We start from the raw sequence: 19,852 nt of genomic DNA on the forward strand, positions 1-19,852 counted from the left end.
TGGGGAGCCAGGCCAAGGAGGCCACCTGGAGCCTGACACAGTGGCCTCATTTATTGTGATGCTCTACCACTCACAGGGGACACCAAAGTCCCCTTCCTGGTCCTGGTGAGTATCTTGTCCCTGGATTGCTGGTCAGCTTTGTCCGCCCCAAGCACTCAGTAACCAGCAGGCTCCCCGCCTTTCCTGGAGTCCGAGGCAGCTGCCCAGCCACCAGGTGTGTGGACGACAGCTTGCACCACAGCGATGAAGGTGGATGCGATCTCAGTGTCATGGTGCCGGGTTTCCAGGGCTGCAGTCACTGCCTGGGGGTGGGAGGAGACAGGAAGCCTGAGCAGGGTTCCAGATGCCACCTGAACCATGCCTGTGTGGTCACAGGCCTCAGCCCAGGTGGTGCCATTTTGGGCCAGGTCATCAGGAAGAGCAGGTTGGGGCCTGCTGGGTCTCACTGGAGCAGGTGGCTTGGCCCTCATGGCACAGGGGCTCCAGATGGCCCAGGCACCAGAGAGAGGACACCAACCATTGTCCACTCCATGATGATCCAGGCCTCCAGTCCAGGATGCCCTGGGACCCCACACCGTGACTCAGTTTCTCCAACCCCCAGCGCACCTGGTCAATGTTTCTCTCCACTGTTGTGACGTTGGGTAGAAGCTGGTTGTGCAGCCGGGGCTCCTCCACGGCCCGCTTCACGTCATAGCCGAACCAGAGGTTGTAGATGATTGCCTGGGGCATGGAAGTGTGATCAGCATGGCCTGGGGGCTGTGCAGGGTGGGCAGCGCCAGGGAGAAAAGGGGTGACACATACCAGTGCAGTGGCCGTGGTGATCTGCGTGCCCCCAGAAGCTCCCACCACCATCCGGACCTGGCCGTCCTGGCCCACCATGATCGTTGGACACATGGACGAGAGCGGCTGCTTCCCTGTGGCCGACGGGAGAAGGCGGGGATGCTGGTTAGCTGCCTGCCCAGGACACCCCCCCTCTCCACCCCAGCCTCCCACCCCCAGACCTCCACCCCATACCTGGCTGGATGAAATTGGCAGGTGAGGGGGGCACCCCAAACTGATTGGTGATGCTGGGAGAGCTGAAGTCATCCATTTCATCATTGAACAGGATCCCGCTGACTGGGGAGCGGACCTTGGAGCCAAAGCTACCGCCCAGCCAGGTCAGACAGCGCCTGACCTCGCCCGACCCAACCTGGGCTCAGACTTACTCCCTGAGAGGCCCAGGATAAGCTGCCAAGGTCGGGCCTCAGTTTCCCACCAGGAAAAGGAGTGATGGAGCCACCTTACTGGATAAGTGGGCAGTCCCTGGACCACATGCCCCTGGCCCTGTCCCACCCAGGCGGCCCAGCAGCCCCTACTAGAGGTTGATGGTGCTGGTGGCGGACACAGCACTGCCGTCCTCTGCGACGACAGACAGGTGGGCAGTGCCCCCATCATCCGGTGTGTAGAACTCGGGTTTGTAGTAGGAGATCGGGTGAGTGGTATCATCAGAGATCTGGGCCCGGAGCTGGGCAGCGAAGAACTCGGAGGTCATGTTGCGGATCACCTGCCGAGACCCCAGAGCTGGCCTGAGGAGGTGGGGAGGGAGGGTGGGGAGGGGGCACAGGTCTCAGAAGGCCCCCGACTGTGGCTCTGACCACAACCCTCTGGCACCCACAGCGTTCCGTGGCTCCCCAAGGCCCAAGGGCAGGCCCAGGACTTTGCATGACCAGTCTGACTCTCTGTCTCTGTCGCCTTCCAGCAACTCTGAATGTCTATCTGGCCCTCAGCCTCCAGACCCTTGCCACATTCAATCACTCATTCACTCATGCAAAAATATATTTCTAGAGTTTGCACTGCATGCCTGGCACTGGAAAATCAACAGGGAACAGACACTTAGGTCCCTGCCCTCACGCCAAGAAAAACAAACGCACATGAGGAAAGTGCTGAAACCACAAACCAGGTAAGGGGAATTGAGAGGCATGAGGTATGGGTAGAGTGGTCAGGGAGGGCTTCTCGGAGGAGGCAACATGTGAAAAGAGCCTGGAATGCGGCCTTAATGGTCAGTGCAAAGGCCCTGAGGCAGGTGGTATAGGCTGGTAAGCGATAGGCAGAGAGTGAATGGGGTCGGGGGAGAAGAAGATGAAGATGCAGGCTGGGGCCCATCCCACAGGACCTCCTAGGTCCCATAATGGCTGGCTTTTGCTCTGTGCCACGCAGGCTTTGGGCAGAGGAATGAGCAGGCTAGGGAGTGTTTTCACAGGGTCCCTCTGGCAGTTGTGAGGGGGATAAAGATAAAGCCCAAAGGGGAGGCTGCGGGTATCAACCAGGCAAGAGATGATGGCCTGGGTGGGAGAAAGAGAAGAATTGAGGATGGCGCCAACTAGGGAGGCAAATCTTGCAGGAGGGGCAGGTTTGGGGACGGTCAGGAGCTTGCCTTTGGATGCTTCATCAGACCTGAAGAGCATGGGCGCATGTATAAGCATGGGTGCACCGGCAAGGGCGGGCTGAGGGATGAATATGGAGGTATTGACATTGAGAGGCTGCTGGATGCCACGAGCCTGGCCAAGGTCCCCAAGGCCGTGGCGAGGAGGAGATGAGGAGGTGAAGGAGGAGACAGAGAAGATGGGCCCTGAAGGCTGAAGAAAATGCCTCAGGAGAGTTTCAGCAACACCCCCACAGATTAGCAATCGCAGGGCAAGGTGCTCTGTCTGAATCTGCCCCTAAGGAAACAGAAAGGCAAATAGGATGTGGGACATCTTCCAGACCACTGCCCTGGGCTTTAAAAATCAACAAAACAGGTCGAGCACTGTGGTTCACACCTGTAAGCCCAGCGCTTTGGGAGGCTGAGATGGGAGGATCGTTTGAGCCCAGGAGTTTGAGACCAGTCTGGGCAATGTGGCAAGACCCTATCTCTAAAAAAAAATACAAAAATTAGCCAGGTTTGGTGGCATGTGCCTGTGGTCCCAGCTGCTTGTAGGGGCTGAAGTGGGAGGATTGCTTGAGCCCTGGAGGTTGAGGCTGCAGTGAGCTGAGATCACACCACTGCACTCCAACCTGGATGACAGAGACTCTGTGTCCAAACAAAAACACAACAGAAACAAAACAGCCAAGGGAGCCTACTGTAGGTAAAGAGAAGGGACAGCAGGTTGTGTCACCCCAGCATCCTGCTGTGGTATGTTCAAGTCTCACTCTTGAGACACACCCTGAGGTGTGACATCAGCAACCTACTGTCAAATCCCTCAGAAAAACACGAATCCCAATAGACGTGGGTGGAGACAGAGAGAGAGGAAATCCAGCAGAAACGTCCACACTGTGGACTCTAGGGAAAGGGAACATTGACACTTGGACGGTTTGGGTTTTTTTTAACATTTTCGTAGGTGTGAAAATTTGCAAAATGAAAACTCAAGGAGAGTGTGGTGAGCTGTGTGAGATGCTGTTGAGTGGGGCCTGATGGGGAAACTGAGGCTGGATGTGGCAATCTGGTGGCATGGGGATACAGCAGGGGAGGGGACACCCTGAAGGGAGAGAGGACATAGCCCAGCCATGTTTGCTGTAAGGGGAGCAGAGGACAGAAGGAGGCAGCAGATGGAAGTTTCTAGAGCTACAAGAGCTGCCTTTCTTTTGGGAATAATCCGTTATAAAGAAGGAAATGGTCAGAGGCAGAGAGGAGCATTGTAGGAACAGTGCCCTGAGCCAGCGTGTGGATGGAAGAGCTGGCCTTAGCTAAAAGGGAGGGCAGAGGGACACACTGTAGTGGCCCTGTCCCCTCAAAGAGACAAGACACCAGGTCACTGGCTACAGCAGGAGTCAGAGGTGCAGAATGCTCATGGGGAAAGAGAAGACACCACCCGGGCAGCTGAGGCCCCTCCGGGGAGGTCCCTGGTCAGTGTGGAGGGGTCTGCAGGTCTGCCTGGGAATGCCAAGGACCCGAGTAGGTAAGGAGGGATGTGAGGATCCTCAGCGGGAAGGGATATGACAGGGTCTCACAGGGACCCAGCATGGAGCTCTCCCTTTCACCTGTCCTTCTCCTCATGCCCGAGGGCTGCAATGCCCCCATGCGTTCCTCATCTCAGCATTGAGCTCAAGAACCACAGCATGTGCAAAGCACTTGAGGTAGGAGTGTGGCCACTAATTCCCCACACTGTCAGTTCTGTGGGGCAGAGGCCAAGACCTGGGGTCACCGACCAGTCCATCTGAGCACACAGTAGGCCCGCAATCAAAGTTTGTGGCAGGAATGGATTCATAAAGCATATGTGAGGCTGCAGCCGCCCTGGGGAGCCCACCTGATGCCTCTACAGCAGGCCCCACGCCTAGAGTGGGCCAGCCTCTGCCCCTTACCTCAGTCACATCCACAAACTTGGGGTCCCCAAGCAGGGTCCTCTTGGCATAGGCAAACCGAAAAGCCTCTACGATGCGGTGGTACGTTAGGCCCTTCTGCTCCGGGGTCTCCACGCTCGCCCGGGAGAAGTTGTACCCTGGTTGATCAGAGCCAGGTGCACGTTGCTGAGCCCCAGAGGATCTGAGGGACTCAGAGGGTGAACACCTTCCTCAGCCACTTTGCCCACCTCAAGGAGCATTTAATAACCAATAGCAGCAGCTGCTTCAGAAGGCTGTGGTGAGAGTGAAGTAAGGTGAAGGCTCCCCAACCTGGATCTCACGTCACGCATCAGCTCTGGTCATGCAATGACCAAGTGGCAGGGCCACCCACTGGACCAGGGATGCCCTCTAGACCAAGCCCTGCAGCCCTGAGCTCCTGTACCTCTCTCCGTCCTGATGACTCCTGTTCCTCCTCCAACCCTCGAGCATTGCCCACTTCAGCCCTGTGGCTCTGCACTGCCTCCTTCAGGACATGGTGAGCTGTGACACAGGAGCACTCCCTGGGAGCTCAGTGATGCAAAGACGTGGCATGGGGGCCAGCAGAGCTGCAGCAGGGGTGGGGCGTGTCATGGGTCCTACCACAGGGCTGTGGCACGACCACTCACCTTTAAGAATGTTGAGGATGAGGGCCAGCACGGGCCCGCTGAGCGGCGCGCTGGGCATGTACAGCACCGCATCTCCCAGGCTGATGTTCAGCGGATGCTCAATCAGCTCAGCGCGGTAGTTGTTCAGGTCCTCGGCTGTCACAATGCCCCCTGCAATGGGACAGCAGCTCGAATGGGCGCTGGGAAGGGGCTGCACCCTTGTGTGGAGGATGGAGCTGCACCAGTGGTGTTGGGGGCAGGCATGGCTGCACCATAGTGGTGGGGAAAAGCCTGAACCTACCAGGGAGGACAGAGTGCACTACTGGAGGCGTGGGACTGTGCCCTGGGAGGGGGCCACAGGCAACCTTGCCCCCTTGGGAACCTCACTCGCTCTTGAACTCCTGTCTCCCTGACACTGCTCACCACCCCACAGCTGGGCTGGGGCCACCTGCCCTCTGCCTGCTTGGCTTACTGGCTTCTTGTCTGCCTTCTCTCCTCTATGGCCAAACAGTGTTTTCCTTTTTCTTTTTTAGAGATAGGATCTTGCTCTGTCACCCAGGCTGGAGTGCAGTGGCTTAATCACAGCCTTGAACTCCTGGGCTCAAGTGATCCTCCAGCAGATCCTCCCCAGTAGCTGAGGCTAAAGGTGGCACCACCACACTCAGCAAATTTTAATTTTGTTGTAGGGTCTTGCTGTATTTCTTTTCAGTATGCTTTGAATTTTTTGTTTTCTGGTTCCCCAGCCCCACCCCCACTATATTTATGTAGAGTGTCAATATGTTTTTTGTAGTCTCACTATGTTGCCCAGGCTTGTCATGGACTTCTGGCCTCAACTTCTACCTCAGCCTCCCAAAGTGTTGGGATTACAGGTGTGAGACACCAAGCTTGGCCTCAGAGGGCCTTTTCTTTCTTTTTTTTTTTTTTTTTTTTGAGACGGAGTATCTGTGGAGTGCAGTGGTGCAATCTTGGCTCACTGCAACCTCAGCCTCCCGGGTTCTAGCAATTCTCCTGCCGTGGCCTCCCAAGTAGCTGGGATTAAAGGCACAACCCACCATGCCCGACTAATTTTGTATTTTTAGTAGAGACAAGGTTTCACCATGTTGGCCAGACTGGTCTTGAACTCCTGACGTCAGGTGATCCACCTGCCTCGGCCTCCCAAAGTGCTGGGATTACAGACGTGAGCCACCGCGCCCAGCTCAGAGGGCCTTTTCTAAGTGGAGAATTCCTGCCGGTGTCCCTGCTGCTTGGCCTCTTCTCCTCATGATGAATGGATAGAGGGAGGGAGGGAGGCTCTTAATTCTCCTGGAGTCAGCTCCAGACAGACAGGGTATTGGCATGCTAATTTCCAGCCTCAGTGGTAAAGGTCGACACACTAGTCATCCTTCTCCATGAAACAGTGACAAAAATTACCTGAAGAAAGTCACAGCCAAGCTCCAGGCCCCTGCCCCACAAAGCCCCTTCCCCACGCCTCTCTCAAGGTGACCCTCATCCCTTGTAACCCTCTTGGTGAATCAAAGCCCCCTCTCCCTGGGCCTTAGCCCAGCTGCTCCTCTGCTAGGAATCCCTTCCTTTCTCTGCCTAACAAAGTTATCTGCAGCCCAGCCACCACCTCCTCCAAGTCCTCCTGGATCTTCAGGCCGTATTCTAGTGCTTCCCTAGCCCTGGCTCTTGCCTACACCTGCATTTACCCCACCAGGGGCTTGCTCTCCTGGACCGCAAGGCCTCTCTTGGCTTTGACATACCCAGGAGCTGTGAACCCACATGGCCGGCCACTGACACTCCTCCACGAGGAACTTCCTGCAGGCTCAGGCAGGACAGGAAGACCCCAGGGCTCTGGGCCACAGCTCAGGGTTTCCACTGCAGGGTTCCTCACCCAGGCCCCTGAGGTTACCCACTCACCGGCTGCCTGGATGTCCTTCACAATCTGGGCCGTGAGGCTGCCGTTGTAGAAGGCCTGGGCACCCTCAATGGCCAGCGTCTCGTAGGTGTCAGCCAGCCGCGGCAGGGTCAGTCTCTCCCCCTCCCGAAGCACCTTTCCATCCCGGCAGAACACCTCACTGGGGCAGAGGGGGCTCACGTGAGGAAGCAGGTGGGATGGACTCAGCTAGACCACCCCCCACACCTGCCCACACAGGAGAACGGAACAAAGCTGGGGCAGCACCTGTCACAGGTTGGTGGCTCTGTCACTCAGCACTCATCCTCCCAATGTCCCTTCCGGGAGCCTCCTAGTGTCCCTTGCCACTCAGGACACACGGCCAGCCACAGTGGCCACTGGGACCCCACCTCAGAATGTGTCCCCACACGTGGTGGGAAGGGTCTGCATCTCCTCAGCCCATTATCAGTGCGGGGTCCTGAAGGCAGAGGGCCGCTCCACTGCTGCTAGGGGCCTGCAGGGTCCTTGGGCTGTGCCTGCACTGCCTGTGTCAGGGGGCCGCACCCACAGACATACCACAAGACAGGCTGCTGCTCAATGACGGTCCGCTTGTTTTCCAGGGCTGCTGCCAAGCCCTTGCCCACGGGGAAGCCCTGGCGGGCCAGCTGGATGCTGGGCCGGAAGAGGCGAGCCCAGGGCAGCCGTCCATGCCGCTGGTGCGCCAGCTCATAGCCTCGGATCTCCCCGGGCACCGCCACTGACAGCCCCCCTGGGGAGAGAGAGCTACAGTTAGTGGCCCTGAGTAGGGAACATCAGAATCTCTCACAGGCAGCATCCCAGGCACATTCCCTGACTCATTTTACAGATGGGTCAATGAGGCTTAGGACGAAAAATATTTTTTTTTTCTTTTTTGAGATGGGGTCTTGCCATCTTTCCCAGCCTGGTCTCAAACTCCTGGACTCAAGTCATTCTCCCACCTCAGCCTCCCAAGCAGCTGAGATTCCAGGAGTGAACCACCACACCCAGCAGAAGGGGATGTTTAAGGTCATATCTGGGCTCGGCAGGCAGGAGTGTACATGGACCAGGGATGTCTGAGGAGGGCACAGGAGGGGAAGCAGTAGCATGCAACTGGGTTTTGCTGTCCCAGGATGAGGTGTCTGTGCAGGTGCTTGCATGTCTAAAATCCTGTGCCAGGCCAGATCCCCTCCCATCTCACTGACCACAAGCCCTTATCCTGTAACACTCATGGGCTCCACCAGAATGTGCCAAAGCAAGAGCAGGTCCTGCCCAACCCAGGTCAAGCACAGGCCACCCTCAAGAATCAGCCAGCCCCAAGAAAGGGCTCTCTTCCTCTTTTCAACTGCTCCAGAGGCAAGACCTGAGCCTTAACCTCCGTCCTGTCCCCTCTCCCAGCCTCAGTTTCCCCATCCAACTATAAGGGTTTTTTGTTTGTTTTGAGACAGAGTCTCACTCTGTTGCCCCAGCTGGAGTGGAGTGGTGCAATCACGGCTCACTGCAGCCTTGGTTTTCCAGGCTCAAGCGATCCTCCCACCTCAGCCTCAGAAGTACCTGAGACTATAGACACACCCCACCACATGTGGCTTTTTTTGGGGGGGGAGATAGAGTTTCACTCTTGTTGCCCAGGCTGGAGTGCAATGGCACAATCTTGGCTCACTCCAACCTCCACCTCCCGAGTTCAAATAATTCTCCTGCCTCAGCCTCCCAAGTAGCTGGGATTACAGGCATGCACCACCACGCCTTGCTAATTTTTGTAATTTTAGTAGAGACAGGTTTCACCAGGTTCGTCAGGCTGGTCCTGAATTCCTAACATCAGGTGATCCACCCCGCTCAGCCTCTCAAAGTTCTGTGATTACAGGCGTGAGCCACCACACCGAGCCTAATTTTTTATTGTTTATTTTTTTGTAGAGACAGGGGTCTTGCTATGTTGCCAAGACTGGTCTCAAACTCCTGGCCTCAAGTGATCCTCCCACCTCAGCATCCCGACATACTGGGACTACAGGTGCACCCAGCCTATAAGGGGTTTTGCCTTCCAGTTCTGACTTTCGAGGAGGTCACTGGAAACAGACCCCTGGGCCTGCTTCCCCCCGAGCCTCACTGACCATATGTACACTATAGACACTGACCCTTTGCCCAGAAAGATACAACCGTGGCCTCTGCGCCCAGGTATTTTCCTGCTCTCGCCAGAGATGACGGGGGCCATTTGGCTACTCCCAGGCTTGGTGGCTGTGGCTCTAGAACTACCTCTCCCACCCTGAAGCCTGGCACAAGTTTCCAAGAGCCAGTGGTTTCAATTCTTAGAAGCTGCACACATACATCCTGGAAGGTCTGACACCCAGCACATGATTCCTTCCCCCTTGCAGTTAGACAGAACTTCTTTTTTTTTTCTTTTTTCTTTCTTTTTTTTTTTTTTTTTTTCTTGAGACAGTCTTGCTGTGTGTCCCAGACTGGAGTTCAGTGGCATGATCTCAGCTCACTGCAACCTCCGCCTCCTCGGTTCAAGTAACTCTCCTGCCTCAGCCTCCCAAGTAGCTGGGATTACAGGCACATGCCAGAACGCCGGGCTAATTTTTGTATTTTTAGTAGAGATGGGGTTTCGCCATGTTGGCAAGGCTGGTTTCAAACTCCTGACCTCAGGTAATCCACCCACCTCAGCTTTCCAAGGTGTTGGGATGACAGGCATGAGCCACCGCACCGCAGGCCCAGTCAAGACAGCAGTTCTAATGTTTGACAGCAGAGCGGGGTGACAATGCTTAGCAACAGTATTTTGTATATTTCAAAGTAACTGGAAGAGAAGACTATGGTGCTAACAAACAGGAATGAAAAATACTCAAGGTGATGGAGACCCCAAATACCCTGCCTTGATCACCATACACTATGCATGTAACAAGCACTCACATGTACCCATAAGTATAGAAAATATCATGTATCAATATCAGAAAAAAATCTTCTCCTGACCTCACTCCAATCAGGCTGTCATGCCACTACGCTTGCCAAGCTCTCCGGCGACCCCCACACTGCCAGACCCAGTGCCCCCTCTCAGCTTTACTAGGCTCATCACTCTCCCTGAGAGCCACCCCTGCATCCCAGCACCTGGCTCCACCCGTGTGTCCCCCGCCTGCCATCCTAGCTCCTGCTCTGCCCTCTGTCTTTGCTCTCTCTCCTGGTGGTCTGCCTGACATCTGAGCTTCAGCCTCCATTTAAGCACTGACAACTCCCAAATTGACCTGCTGGCCTGGACTGCTCCTCAAATCGCCAGACGCAAGTATCTACCTGCCTGCTTGAAGAAAGCATCTCAAACTTAAACGTGCCCAAAACCGAGCTCCTGAGTGTCCACGCAGACCTGCTTCCTGAGAGCCCTGCCTGTCTCCGTTAGGGTCACCCCATCCTTCCAGGTACAGACAAAGGATCTGGGGTCCTCGGGGACTCCCTACACCAGCATCACACCCAACCCATCCTCAAATCCGCAGGCTCCACTTCCAAGTGTGCCTGTCCAGTGTCAGCCACTTCCCACCACCCTCTCCATGAATTACTGCAGTGACCTCCGGACAGGTCCCCACAGGCTCCCTGTCCCTTACACAGCAACCCAAGGGGTCCACAGGTCAGATGCATCCCCCTCCACTCACACACTCCACAGGCCCCCACTTCCTTGAGACAAGAGGCAGAGGCTTCACCATGACCTAAGAGATCCCACACAACCTGGGCCGTTCCCCTCGGGTCAATTGCTGCAGCCTCCCCAGCTCCCCACAGGGCTCTGTCCCTGCCCATCACACCTGGATCACTTGGTCTTCCCCCAGACACCACAAAGCTCCCCTGACCCCACCCCTGCCTCTGGGTCTTTGCTCAAATATCCCCTCCCTGACTAGGTCACCCTCCACAGAATCCCAGATTTTGAGGCCCCCCAGGTCTGTTTTTCCACAGCCCGTAACACACCCACACCTGCCTAGTTTCTCCTTCCCACCTGGAATGTCACAGATTTCATCTGCCATCTTTGTTTTTCACCCCAGCTTCAGGAACAACACCTGATTCTTTTTTTTTTTTTTTTTTTTTTTGAGACGGAGTCTCGCTCTGTCGCCCAGGTTGGAGTGCAGTGGCGCGATCTCGGCTCACTGCAAGCTCCGCCTCCCGGGTTCACGCCATTCTCCTGCCTCAGCCTCCTGAGTAGCTGGGACTACAGGCGCCCGCCACCGCGCCCGGCTAATTTTTTGTATTTTTAGTAGAGACGGGGTTTCACCGTGGTCTCGATCTCCTGACCTTGTGATCCGCCCGCCTCGGCCTCCCAAAGTGCTGGGATTACAGGCGTGAGCCACCGCGCCCGGCCTAACACCTGATTCTTTAAGAGATGCTCAATACATTCTAGTTAAAGAAACGATTTCAGGCCGGGCGCGGTGGCTCAAGCCTGTAATCCCAGCACTTTAGGAGGCCGAGACGGGCGGATCACGAGGTCAGGAGATCGAGACCATTATGGCTAACCCGGTGAAACCTCGTCTCTACTAAAAAAATACAAAAAACTAGCCGGGCGAGATGGTGGGCGCCTGTAGTCCCAGCTACTCGGGAGGCTGAGGCAGGAGAATGGCGTAAACCCGGGAGGCAGAGCTTGCAGTGAGCTGAGATCCGGCCACTGCACTCCAGCCTGGGCCACAGAGCCAGACTCCGTCTCAAAAAAAAAAAAAAAAAAAAAAGGCCGGGCGCGGTGGCTCAAGCCTGTAATCCCAGCACTTTGGGAGGCCGAGACGGGCGGATCACAAGGTCAGGAGATCGAGACCATCCTGGCTAACACAGTGAAACCCCGCCTCTATTAAAAAATACAAAAAACTAGCCGGGCAAGGTGGCGGGCGCCTGTAGTCCCAGCTACTCGGGAGGCTGAGGCAGGAGAATGGCGTAAACCCGGGGGGCGGAGCTTGCAGTGAGCTGAGATCCGGCCACTGCACTCCAGCCTGGGCGACAGAGCGAGACTCCGTCTCAAAAAAAAAAAAAAAAAAAAGAAATGATTCCAAGCATCCACAAGGTACCAAGCCTATGATTCCTGCATTCTCTTACCCTGAGCAACTTCATGTCTACAGATGCTGAGTTTCTTAATGAGTATTAAAAAAATGAAAGATTGGTCGGTGCAGTAGCTCACACCTGTAATTCCAGCACTTTGGAAGGCCGAGGGCGGGCAGATCATGAGGTCAGGAGTTCGAGACCAACCTGGGCAACATAGTGAAACCCCCTCTCTACTAAAAATAGAAAAAATTGGCCGGGCATGGTGGCGGGAACCTGTAATCCCAGCTATGGGAGGCTGAGGCAGGAGAATCACTTGAAACTGGGAGGCGGAGGTTGCAGTGAGCAGAGATTGCACCACTGCACTCTAGTCTGGGCAACAGGAGTGAGACTCCATCTCAAAAAAAAAAAAAAATCAAAGATTGAGTATGTTGTAGAAGACTCCAAAGGGCACCACCCAGGATCCTCACCTGAGGTCTAAGACTTGCTATGGTGAGTGTGCCCTGCCCCTCCATCCTCCAACTTTTTTTTTTTTTTTGAGACCGAGCTTCGCTCTTGTTGCCCAGGCTGGAGTACAGTGGCATGATCTCGGCTCACTGTAACCTCCACCTCCCAGGTTCAAGCGATTCTCCTGCCTTAGACTCCTGAGTAGCTGGGATTACAGGCCCATGCCAACATGCCTGGCTAATTATTATGCTTTTAGTAGAGACAGGGTTTCACTATGTTGGCCAGGATGGTCTTGAACTCCTGACCCAGGTGATCCACCCGCCTCAGGCTCCCAGAGTGCTGGGATTACAAGCGTGAGCCACCACATCCAGCATTTTTTTTTTTTTTTTTTGACAGGGTTTTGCTTTGTTGCCCAAGCTAGAGTGCAGTGGTACAATCATGGCTCACTGCAGCCTCAACCTCATGGGCTCAAGTGATCCTCCCACCTCAGCCTCCCGAGGAGCTGGGACCATAGACACATACCACCACACCTGGCTAATTTTTTTTTTTTTCATTTTTTGTAGAGACGGAGTCTTGCTACGTTGCCCAGGCTGGTCTCAAACTCCTGGGCTGATGCAGTCCTCCTGACTTGGCCTCCTTAAGTACTAGGATTATAGGCGTGAGCTGTTGAGACCCACCCAATCTTCCAATTTTTAATCTCATAATCTATTGTGCCTCCTTTGAGGATGGACAGTGGCTTCCTGGATGGACAGTGGCTTCCCCTCAGGTACCTGGGGAATTTGGGGGCCTCCTCTCCACTGAAGACCAGATTAGAAAAGAGAGACTCCACCTCACACTCTAGAGCCCCATCCCCACAAATGAACAAATAAGTGAATGGGATGCCTGTTGAAAAGGCAGGGTATAGACAGCTTGGGTTCAATTTTAACTTCACCACCTCCCAGCTATATGACTTCAGCTGATTTTCATGACCTCTCTGGGCCTCAGCATCTGCACCCTGTAAAATGGGAACCCACATAGCATCCCCTACCCCAAAGGAGCAGGGAGGGGTGTGAGGGACTCATGGATGAAAAGCACAGAGCAGAGCGTGGGCCCCAGTGAGCCCTGGTCCATAAGGTCTGCTAGTGTAATAATTATTCTCTGTGTGCTGCACAGGGTGGCCCCGGAGGCCTTAGCAGAAATAACAGAAGCTCCCAGCCCTTTACCCTGGTGATGATGGTCCTGACCACTCATTGTGGGAGGATGCTATGGGGCCAGGAAGGGATGGAGGTGCTAGAACTGCCCCTGGACCCTGACAGGGCCAGGATCCTGTGGGCAAGGCCCCTTCCCAGTGGCCCAGCTGGCTCTGCACCCACGCCCCAAGCTTGCAGGACAGCTTACCATTCTGGGACTGCTGTGAGCTGTTGAACATGCTGGCAAAGGCCAGCCTGGGGGCCACCTCGCGGGCGTTGATGACCTCAGCTTTTCCTAGAAGGAGAAGCAGGTAGGCAGGCAGACCCACCCAAACCCTTTATGCTGCGTGAGCCCAGGGACCACCCAGCTGTGCCGCGGCCCAACCCACACCCCCTGCCCCTCTCCCTCGCCTCTCCCAAGGCACTCACGCGTGGTGCTGTTGTAGATGGTGAGGAACAGGCCGCCCCCGATGCCCATGCTGTGGGCATTCATGAGCCCCATACACAACAGGGCTGCAATGGCTGCATCCACCGCAGAGCCACCGTCCCGCAGTGCGTCCCTGCCATGTGGCACATAAAGACGTGAGAACCTGCAGGCTTTCATCCTGGCCCCACATTCACACCCTGCTGCCCACCTGCCTAACGGAGGATGGAAGAGAAGTCCATTCGAGTTTTGGGGTTTTTGTTTTTAGTTTCTTTCTTTTTCTTTTTCTTTTTTTTTTTTTTTTGAGGCAGAATCTTGCTCTGTTGCCAGGCCTGAGTGCAGTGGCACTATCTCAGCTCACTGCAACCTCTGCCTCCTGGGTTCAAGCCATTCTCCTGCCTCAGCCTCCCGAGTAGCTGGGACTACAGGCACACGCCACCACCCCTGGCTAATTTTTATATTTTTAGGAGAGATGGGGTTTCACTATGTTGGCCAGGATGGTCTCCATCTCTTGAGCTCATGATCCACCCACCTTGTCGCCTTTTTTTTTTTTTTTTTTGTCTCTCTTTGTTGCTCAGGCTGGAGTGCAGTGGTGTGATCTCAGATCACAGCAGCCTCAATCTCCTGGGCTCAATTGACCCTCCCACCTCAGCCTCCCAAGTAGCTGGGACTATAGGCACATGCCACCATGCCCAGCCAATTTTGTTTGTTTGTGTGTTTTGTAAAGATCGGATTTTGCCATGTTGCCCAGGCTGGTCAAGAACTCCTGAGTTCAAGTAATCCACCCACCTTGGCCTCCCAAAGTGCTGGTATTACAGGTGTGAGCCACTGTGCCTGGCCTTTGTTTTATAAGACAGAGTCTCACCTTGTCACCAGGATGAAGTGCAGTGGCATCGTCATGGCTCAGTGCAGCCTTGACCTCCTGGGCTCAAGTAATCCTCCCACTTCAGTCTCCTGAGTAGCTGGGACTACAGGTAAGAACCACCATGGCTGGCAATTTTTTGTCTTTTTGTAGAGATAGGGTCTTTCTATGTTGCCCAGGCTGGTCTTGAACTCATGGTCTAAAGCAATCCTATCGCCTCAACCTCCCGAAGTGCTGGGATTACGTTTCCTCTTTTTCTTTTTTCTTTTTTTTTCTAAGATAGAGTTTCACTCAGTCACCCAGGCTGGAGTGCAGTGGCGTGATCTTAGCTCACTGCAACCTCCGCCTCCTGGGTTCAAGCAATTCTCCTGCCTCAGCCTCCTGCGTAACTGGGATTACAGGTGCATTCCACCACGCCCAGCTAACTATTTTGTAATTTTAATAGGGACGGAGTTTCACCATGTTGGCCAGGCTGGTCTCGAACTCGTGACTTTGGGTGGTCTGCCTGCCTCAGCCTCCCAAAATGCTGGGGTTACAGGTGTGAACCACCTCGCCCAGATAGTTTCCTCTTTTTCAAGCAAACAAATGTACATGACTTTTATAATTGGTACAAAAAGGGAAATTGCTATATTTTATTAATAACTTTTTTTTTTTTTTTTTTTTTCCGGCTAGAGATGGTGGCTTACACCTATAATCTCAACACTTTGGGAGGCCAAGGTGGAGGATCACTTGAGGCCAGGAGTTCAAGACCAGCCTGGGCAATATAGTTAGACCTCATCTCTACAAAACAGTCTTTTTTAATTAGTCAGGTGTGATGCACACCTGTAGTCCTAGTGACTCAGGAGGCTGAGGTGGAAAGATGGCTTAAGCCCAAGAGCTCAAGGCTGCAGTGAGCTATGATCATGCCGCTGCACTCCAGTCTGGGTGACAGAACAAGACCCTATCTCAAAATATCAAAAACATAAGATATTTTCTGTTTAAGTCTTTGTATATAACATGAGATAGGAGTCTAAAATAGAATAAAACAGTAGAGGCCAGGCACCATGGCTCACAGCTATAATCCCAGTACTTTAGGAATCTGAGGCAGGGGGATCACTTAAACCCAAGAGTTTGAACTGCAGTGGGCAATGATCGCTCCCCTACACTCCAGCCTGGGTGACAGAGTAAGACTCCACCTTAAAAAAAAAAAATAAGCCAGGCGTGGTGGCTCACACCTGTAATCCCAACACTTTGGGAGGCCCAAGTGGGTGGATCCCCTGAGGTCAGGAGTTCGAGACCAGCCTGACCAACATGGTGAAACCCTGTCTCTACTAAAAACACCATAATTAAGCCAGGTGTGGTGGCTCATGCCTGTAATCCCAGCACTTTGAGAGGCAGAGGCAGGTGGATCATGAGGTCAGGAGTTCAAGACCAGCCTGGCCAACATAGTGAAATCCTGTCTCTACTAAAAATACAAAAATTAGCCGGGCATGGTGGCATAAGCCTGTAGTCCCAGCTACTGTGGAGGCTGAGGCAGGAGAATCACTTGAACCCGGGAGGTGGAGGTTGCAGTAAGCCAAGATCGCACCACTGCCCTCCAGCCTGGGTGACAGAGTGAGACTCTGTCTCAGAAAAAGAAACACACACACACACACACACACACACACACACACACACACACACACACAAATTAGCTAGGTGTGGTGGCACATGCCTGTAATCCCAGCTACTTGGGAGGCTTAGACATGAGAATCACTTGAACTTGGGAGGCAGAGGTTGCAGTTAACTGAGATTGCACCACTGCACTCCAGCCTGGTGACAGAGCGAGACTGTCCATCTCTAAATAAATTGATATATGAAGAAATAAGTAAAAATAACAACCAAACAATACAACAGTAGAGTTTATCCAAAGAGAAAGAGACTCTTAGAACTGAGAAAAGGGGCGCTGTTTGGCTCTAGGACACCCAAACCCTGCTCTCGGAGTCACCGTCCCCTTCCCAGAGGCTACTGAGAGAGTCCAAGCAAAGCTTACATGTGGGGAAACTAAGTCTCAGAGGGGTGAAGGTATTGCTCAGGTCCACTTGCCCAGTTTTCATGGCCCATGCCCCCATGCCCTGCCCCACTCACCTCCCAATCTCCGAGCACTGCTTGGCATCTGCAGCCACGGCAGCCCTAGTGTACACGTGGTTGTCAGGTTCCTTGGAGGCCGAGGGCAGCCAGAGACAGAGGCCAACAATGACCAGCACCAGGACCACGGCCAGCAGGCCCAGCACCACTAACCTCTTCTTCATGGCTCTGCTGCACCCACAGGGTAAGGAGCAGGGTCAGGTCCAGCCTCATACATTCCCTGGTCCCTCCCCAACAGGGCACAGTCGAAAGTCAGGCCTCAGAAACACAGGCCCAGTGTCTCCTTCCCACTTCCCAGAACTCGTGCAGGCTGTCCGGCCCCTAGACCTTTGCCCAGGCCATGCCCTCTGTCAGAAGCTCTGGGCCTCATCTCTGCCCTCCCAAATCCTCCCTGCTTATCTTCAGAGTCCATCCTGGTAAGAACCCCATCTCCAGCAGGGGCCCTTCCTGAGAGCCCCCATATTTCCACACCCCTCTTTCTGTAGGGCCTTGCCTACCTTCTCACAGTGGCTGAGCCTCCACTGCTTAGGGAGAAGCTCTGGTAGGGACGGGCCTGGCCTGGTTTCTCTTGTGTCCCCCACCTCAGCCCAGAGTCTGGCACTGTCCAGGAGTCTCCTGAGGACCCTCCACCCCACCTGGAGCATGGGGTTTAGCTTCCATAGTACCCACAATCAGAGTACCCCACAGATTCACTGCCACGGAGCCAGGACTTACTGTCCAGCAGCAGACGGGGGCACCAAGCCTTGCCTGGGGTGTTGGCCGCGAAAGATGGGAGGATTTGGTGGAAACAGCTGAGGAAATAACCAGGGTCTCCCTCACACTCTGCAGGAGCATGTAGCCACAGAATCTTCTTCAGAGACTCTCTGGTCAGGCAGCCTTCTCATTCTCCTAAAGGTCAAGAAGGTTACCTGAAGCGCGCGTAGCCCAGTCCTTTCTGGGGGACTCCGTGTGACCTCCCTCTGCCTCTAGCTGATTTCTCTGGTCTCCAGTTGAACTCTGGAGGCAAAGAGGCTGTCAGTAACACATTTGTTTCCATGAATTCTCTCAGCATATCTCCCAGGCACAGCTCAAAGAGGGTTTTGCACAGAGCAGGGCACGCAGGAGACAGGGCATTCCTGCACAAGCCCAGGATGTGCATGTGGTAAGCATGGCAAAGGGGGCTCAGGGAGCATAGCTAGCCTGCCCTGCTCTGAGGCTGGACTTGCCACTCACCTGCCGTGGGGCCTCAGGCAAATCAATGAACCATCCAGTCTGGATGACGGCAGCACCTCACTTGCCTTGCTGCTGAGAGTGTTGTGAATAGAGTAGGTTAGACTGTGGGAAGGGCTTGGTGAATGGTGGCTGTGATTATTATCATGGCTGCATTGGGGACACCCCCAGGAGGCCTGAGGGGCACAGGTCTCTTGCTCACTGTATGTCCCCTGTGGACTCCCTTCCGGGCTGTGCAGTGAGGTGCAGCAGTGACCCTTGGGAAGTCTCATGGCTATGGCAGTAGGTGACAGGTATGACCCCAACAGCGAAGAGGGATGTGGTGACAGAGGTAGGGGGTTCCCCCTCCCACACTCAGTTTCCCACAAAGTGCAGTGTCTGCCAGCAAGCCCCTCCAATGAGCCCCAAGCTGGGTTCCCCTCCACTCCACCCTGTCCCAGGGCAGAGCATCTGACCTCAGAGCCAGACACACTGTCCCAGAGGTGGTCTAGGAATGGAGCCCCTGTGCCCTCCCCACATACAGGGAACATCCAAATGCCATCGTGGAAGGGTGGCCACCTCCCCAGGCTTGGCAGGCCTGGGGCCAATAGTGTGAAACATTTGACCGCCTCCCAGCCCTGGATGCAGACACCAAGAGCAGAGGGGACTGGGAGTAGTCAAGCAGCAGCGCACCACCCCACATCCCCAGCAGAATCCGAAGCAGCCCCTCATCCCCACCGTGACCACCACAGCCTGAATCCAGGTGCCACTTGTTTCTGACCTGAACTCCCTCAGAGCCCCTGCCTGCACTCCCTCCCTCCAACATCACCTGCCCTTCAGTCTTCCAGAAAGCAGCTAGAGGGCTCTGTCTGTCCAGCTACAGAACAGGTCCTGCCTCCTCCCTGCCCCATGGGACAGCTCACACCCTTCACCAGGCCTGACAGCCCTCTTGCCACTCCAACACCCTGGGTCCCAGCAGGGAGTCTGGGACAGGGTTAAGGGTTCCTGATAGAAACACCGATTCCTGGAGGTCCAAGGAGACTCAGGAGCTGGACCAGCAAAGTGCAGTATCCATTATGGACACAGAACATTCCTATCACATGGCCAGATGCAGGGGCTTGTGCCTATAATCCCAGCACTTTGGGAGGCAGAAGCAGGTGGATCACCTGAGGTGAAGAGTTTGAGACCAGCCTGGCCAACATGGTGAAACCCCCGTCTCCACTAAAAATACAAAAAATTAGCTGGGTATGGTGGCAGGTGCCTGTAATACCAGCTATTCGGGAGCTGAGGCAGGAGAATTGCTTGAACCTGGGGGGCAGAAGTTGCAGTGAGGCAAGATTGCACCACTGCACTCCAGCTTGGGCAACAACAGTGAAACTCCATCTCAAAAAAAAAAGCAAAAAACAAAACAAAACAAACGGACATTTCCACCACATGTCATGGGGCGGGGGCCTGGCCTGGTCGGTGCCCCCATCCTAGCATGACAACCCCCTGCACCAAGGAAGCTACCCAGTCCCGTCCACTGGGCCGGGTCATGCTGAGTGCCCTGGAAGGCATGGCCTCATCTCTCCCAGGCTCAGGGTCATGAGCTGAGCCCCCCCATCAGGGTCCTGGGGTGGCCCAACCATGACCCAGCCTCCCCTGTCTGTTAATCTGTCTACCCAAAGGCCCAAGTAGGCTCCTGGAGGAGCAGGGGACACCCAGCCAGGCTCAGACTGCCAGGAAGCATGGGGAGGGGAGTAGGCAGTGCTGGGCCCTGTCACTTCCTCCCAGGGCAGGTTAGCAAGGGAGGTTGGGCCCAGCCTCCCACAGGCAGATGTCCCCAGCTCGGAGGAAGACACC

At 54.7% G+C, this 19,852-nt stretch overlaps 1 protein-coding gene across 50 annotated transcripts in view; it reads right to left on the reverse strand.

The window, feature by feature from the left end:
• Nucleotides 1–19,852, reverse strand: part of GGT1 (gamma-glutamyltransferase 1) — a 23,480-nt gene continuing 3,628 nt past the window's right edge. For 3 of the 50 annotated variants that reach the window (XM_074004245.1, XM_074004247.1, XM_074004244.1), the window contains exons 3-17: nucleotides 18,035–18,103; nucleotides 17,731–17,818; nucleotides 17,537–17,613; nucleotides 16,823–16,990; nucleotides 13,860–13,990; nucleotides 13,639–13,725; nucleotides 7,390–7,582; nucleotides 6,840–6,997; nucleotides 4,962–5,111; nucleotides 4,318–4,454; nucleotides 1,356–1,543; nucleotides 1,015–1,142; nucleotides 802–914; nucleotides 607–720; nucleotides 1–302 (exon numbers count right to left, since the gene is read on the reverse strand). In XM_074004245.1, coding sequence (XP_073860346.1) covers nucleotides 156–302; nucleotides 607–720; nucleotides 802–914; nucleotides 1,015–1,142; nucleotides 1,356–1,543; nucleotides 4,318–4,454; nucleotides 4,962–5,111; nucleotides 6,840–6,997; nucleotides 7,390–7,582; nucleotides 13,639–13,725; nucleotides 13,860–13,990; nucleotides 16,823–16,986 — 1,710 coding nt within the window. In that variant the 5' untranslated portion in view covers nucleotides 16,987–16,990; nucleotides 17,537–17,613; nucleotides 17,731–17,818; nucleotides 18,035–18,103 and the 3' untranslated portion in view covers nucleotides 1–155. Of the gene's footprint in view, nucleotides 303–606; nucleotides 915–1,014; nucleotides 1,143–1,355; nucleotides 1,566–4,317; nucleotides 4,455–4,961; nucleotides 5,112–6,839; nucleotides 6,998–7,389; nucleotides 7,583–13,638; nucleotides 13,726–13,859; nucleotides 13,991–16,822; nucleotides 16,994–17,536; nucleotides 17,711–17,730; nucleotides 17,819–18,034; nucleotides 18,107–19,852 lie in introns of those variants that run through there. The other 47 variants (XM_074004237.1, XM_074004236.1, XM_074004234.1 and 44 more) reach the window with 23 other exon arrangements.

This window comes from Macaca fascicularis, chromosome 10 (assembly GCF_037993035.2).
Source record: "Macaca fascicularis isolate 582-1 chromosome 10, T2T-MFA8v1.1".
Lineage (NCBI taxonomy): Eukaryota > Metazoa > Chordata > Mammalia > Primates > Cercopithecidae > Macaca > Macaca fascicularis.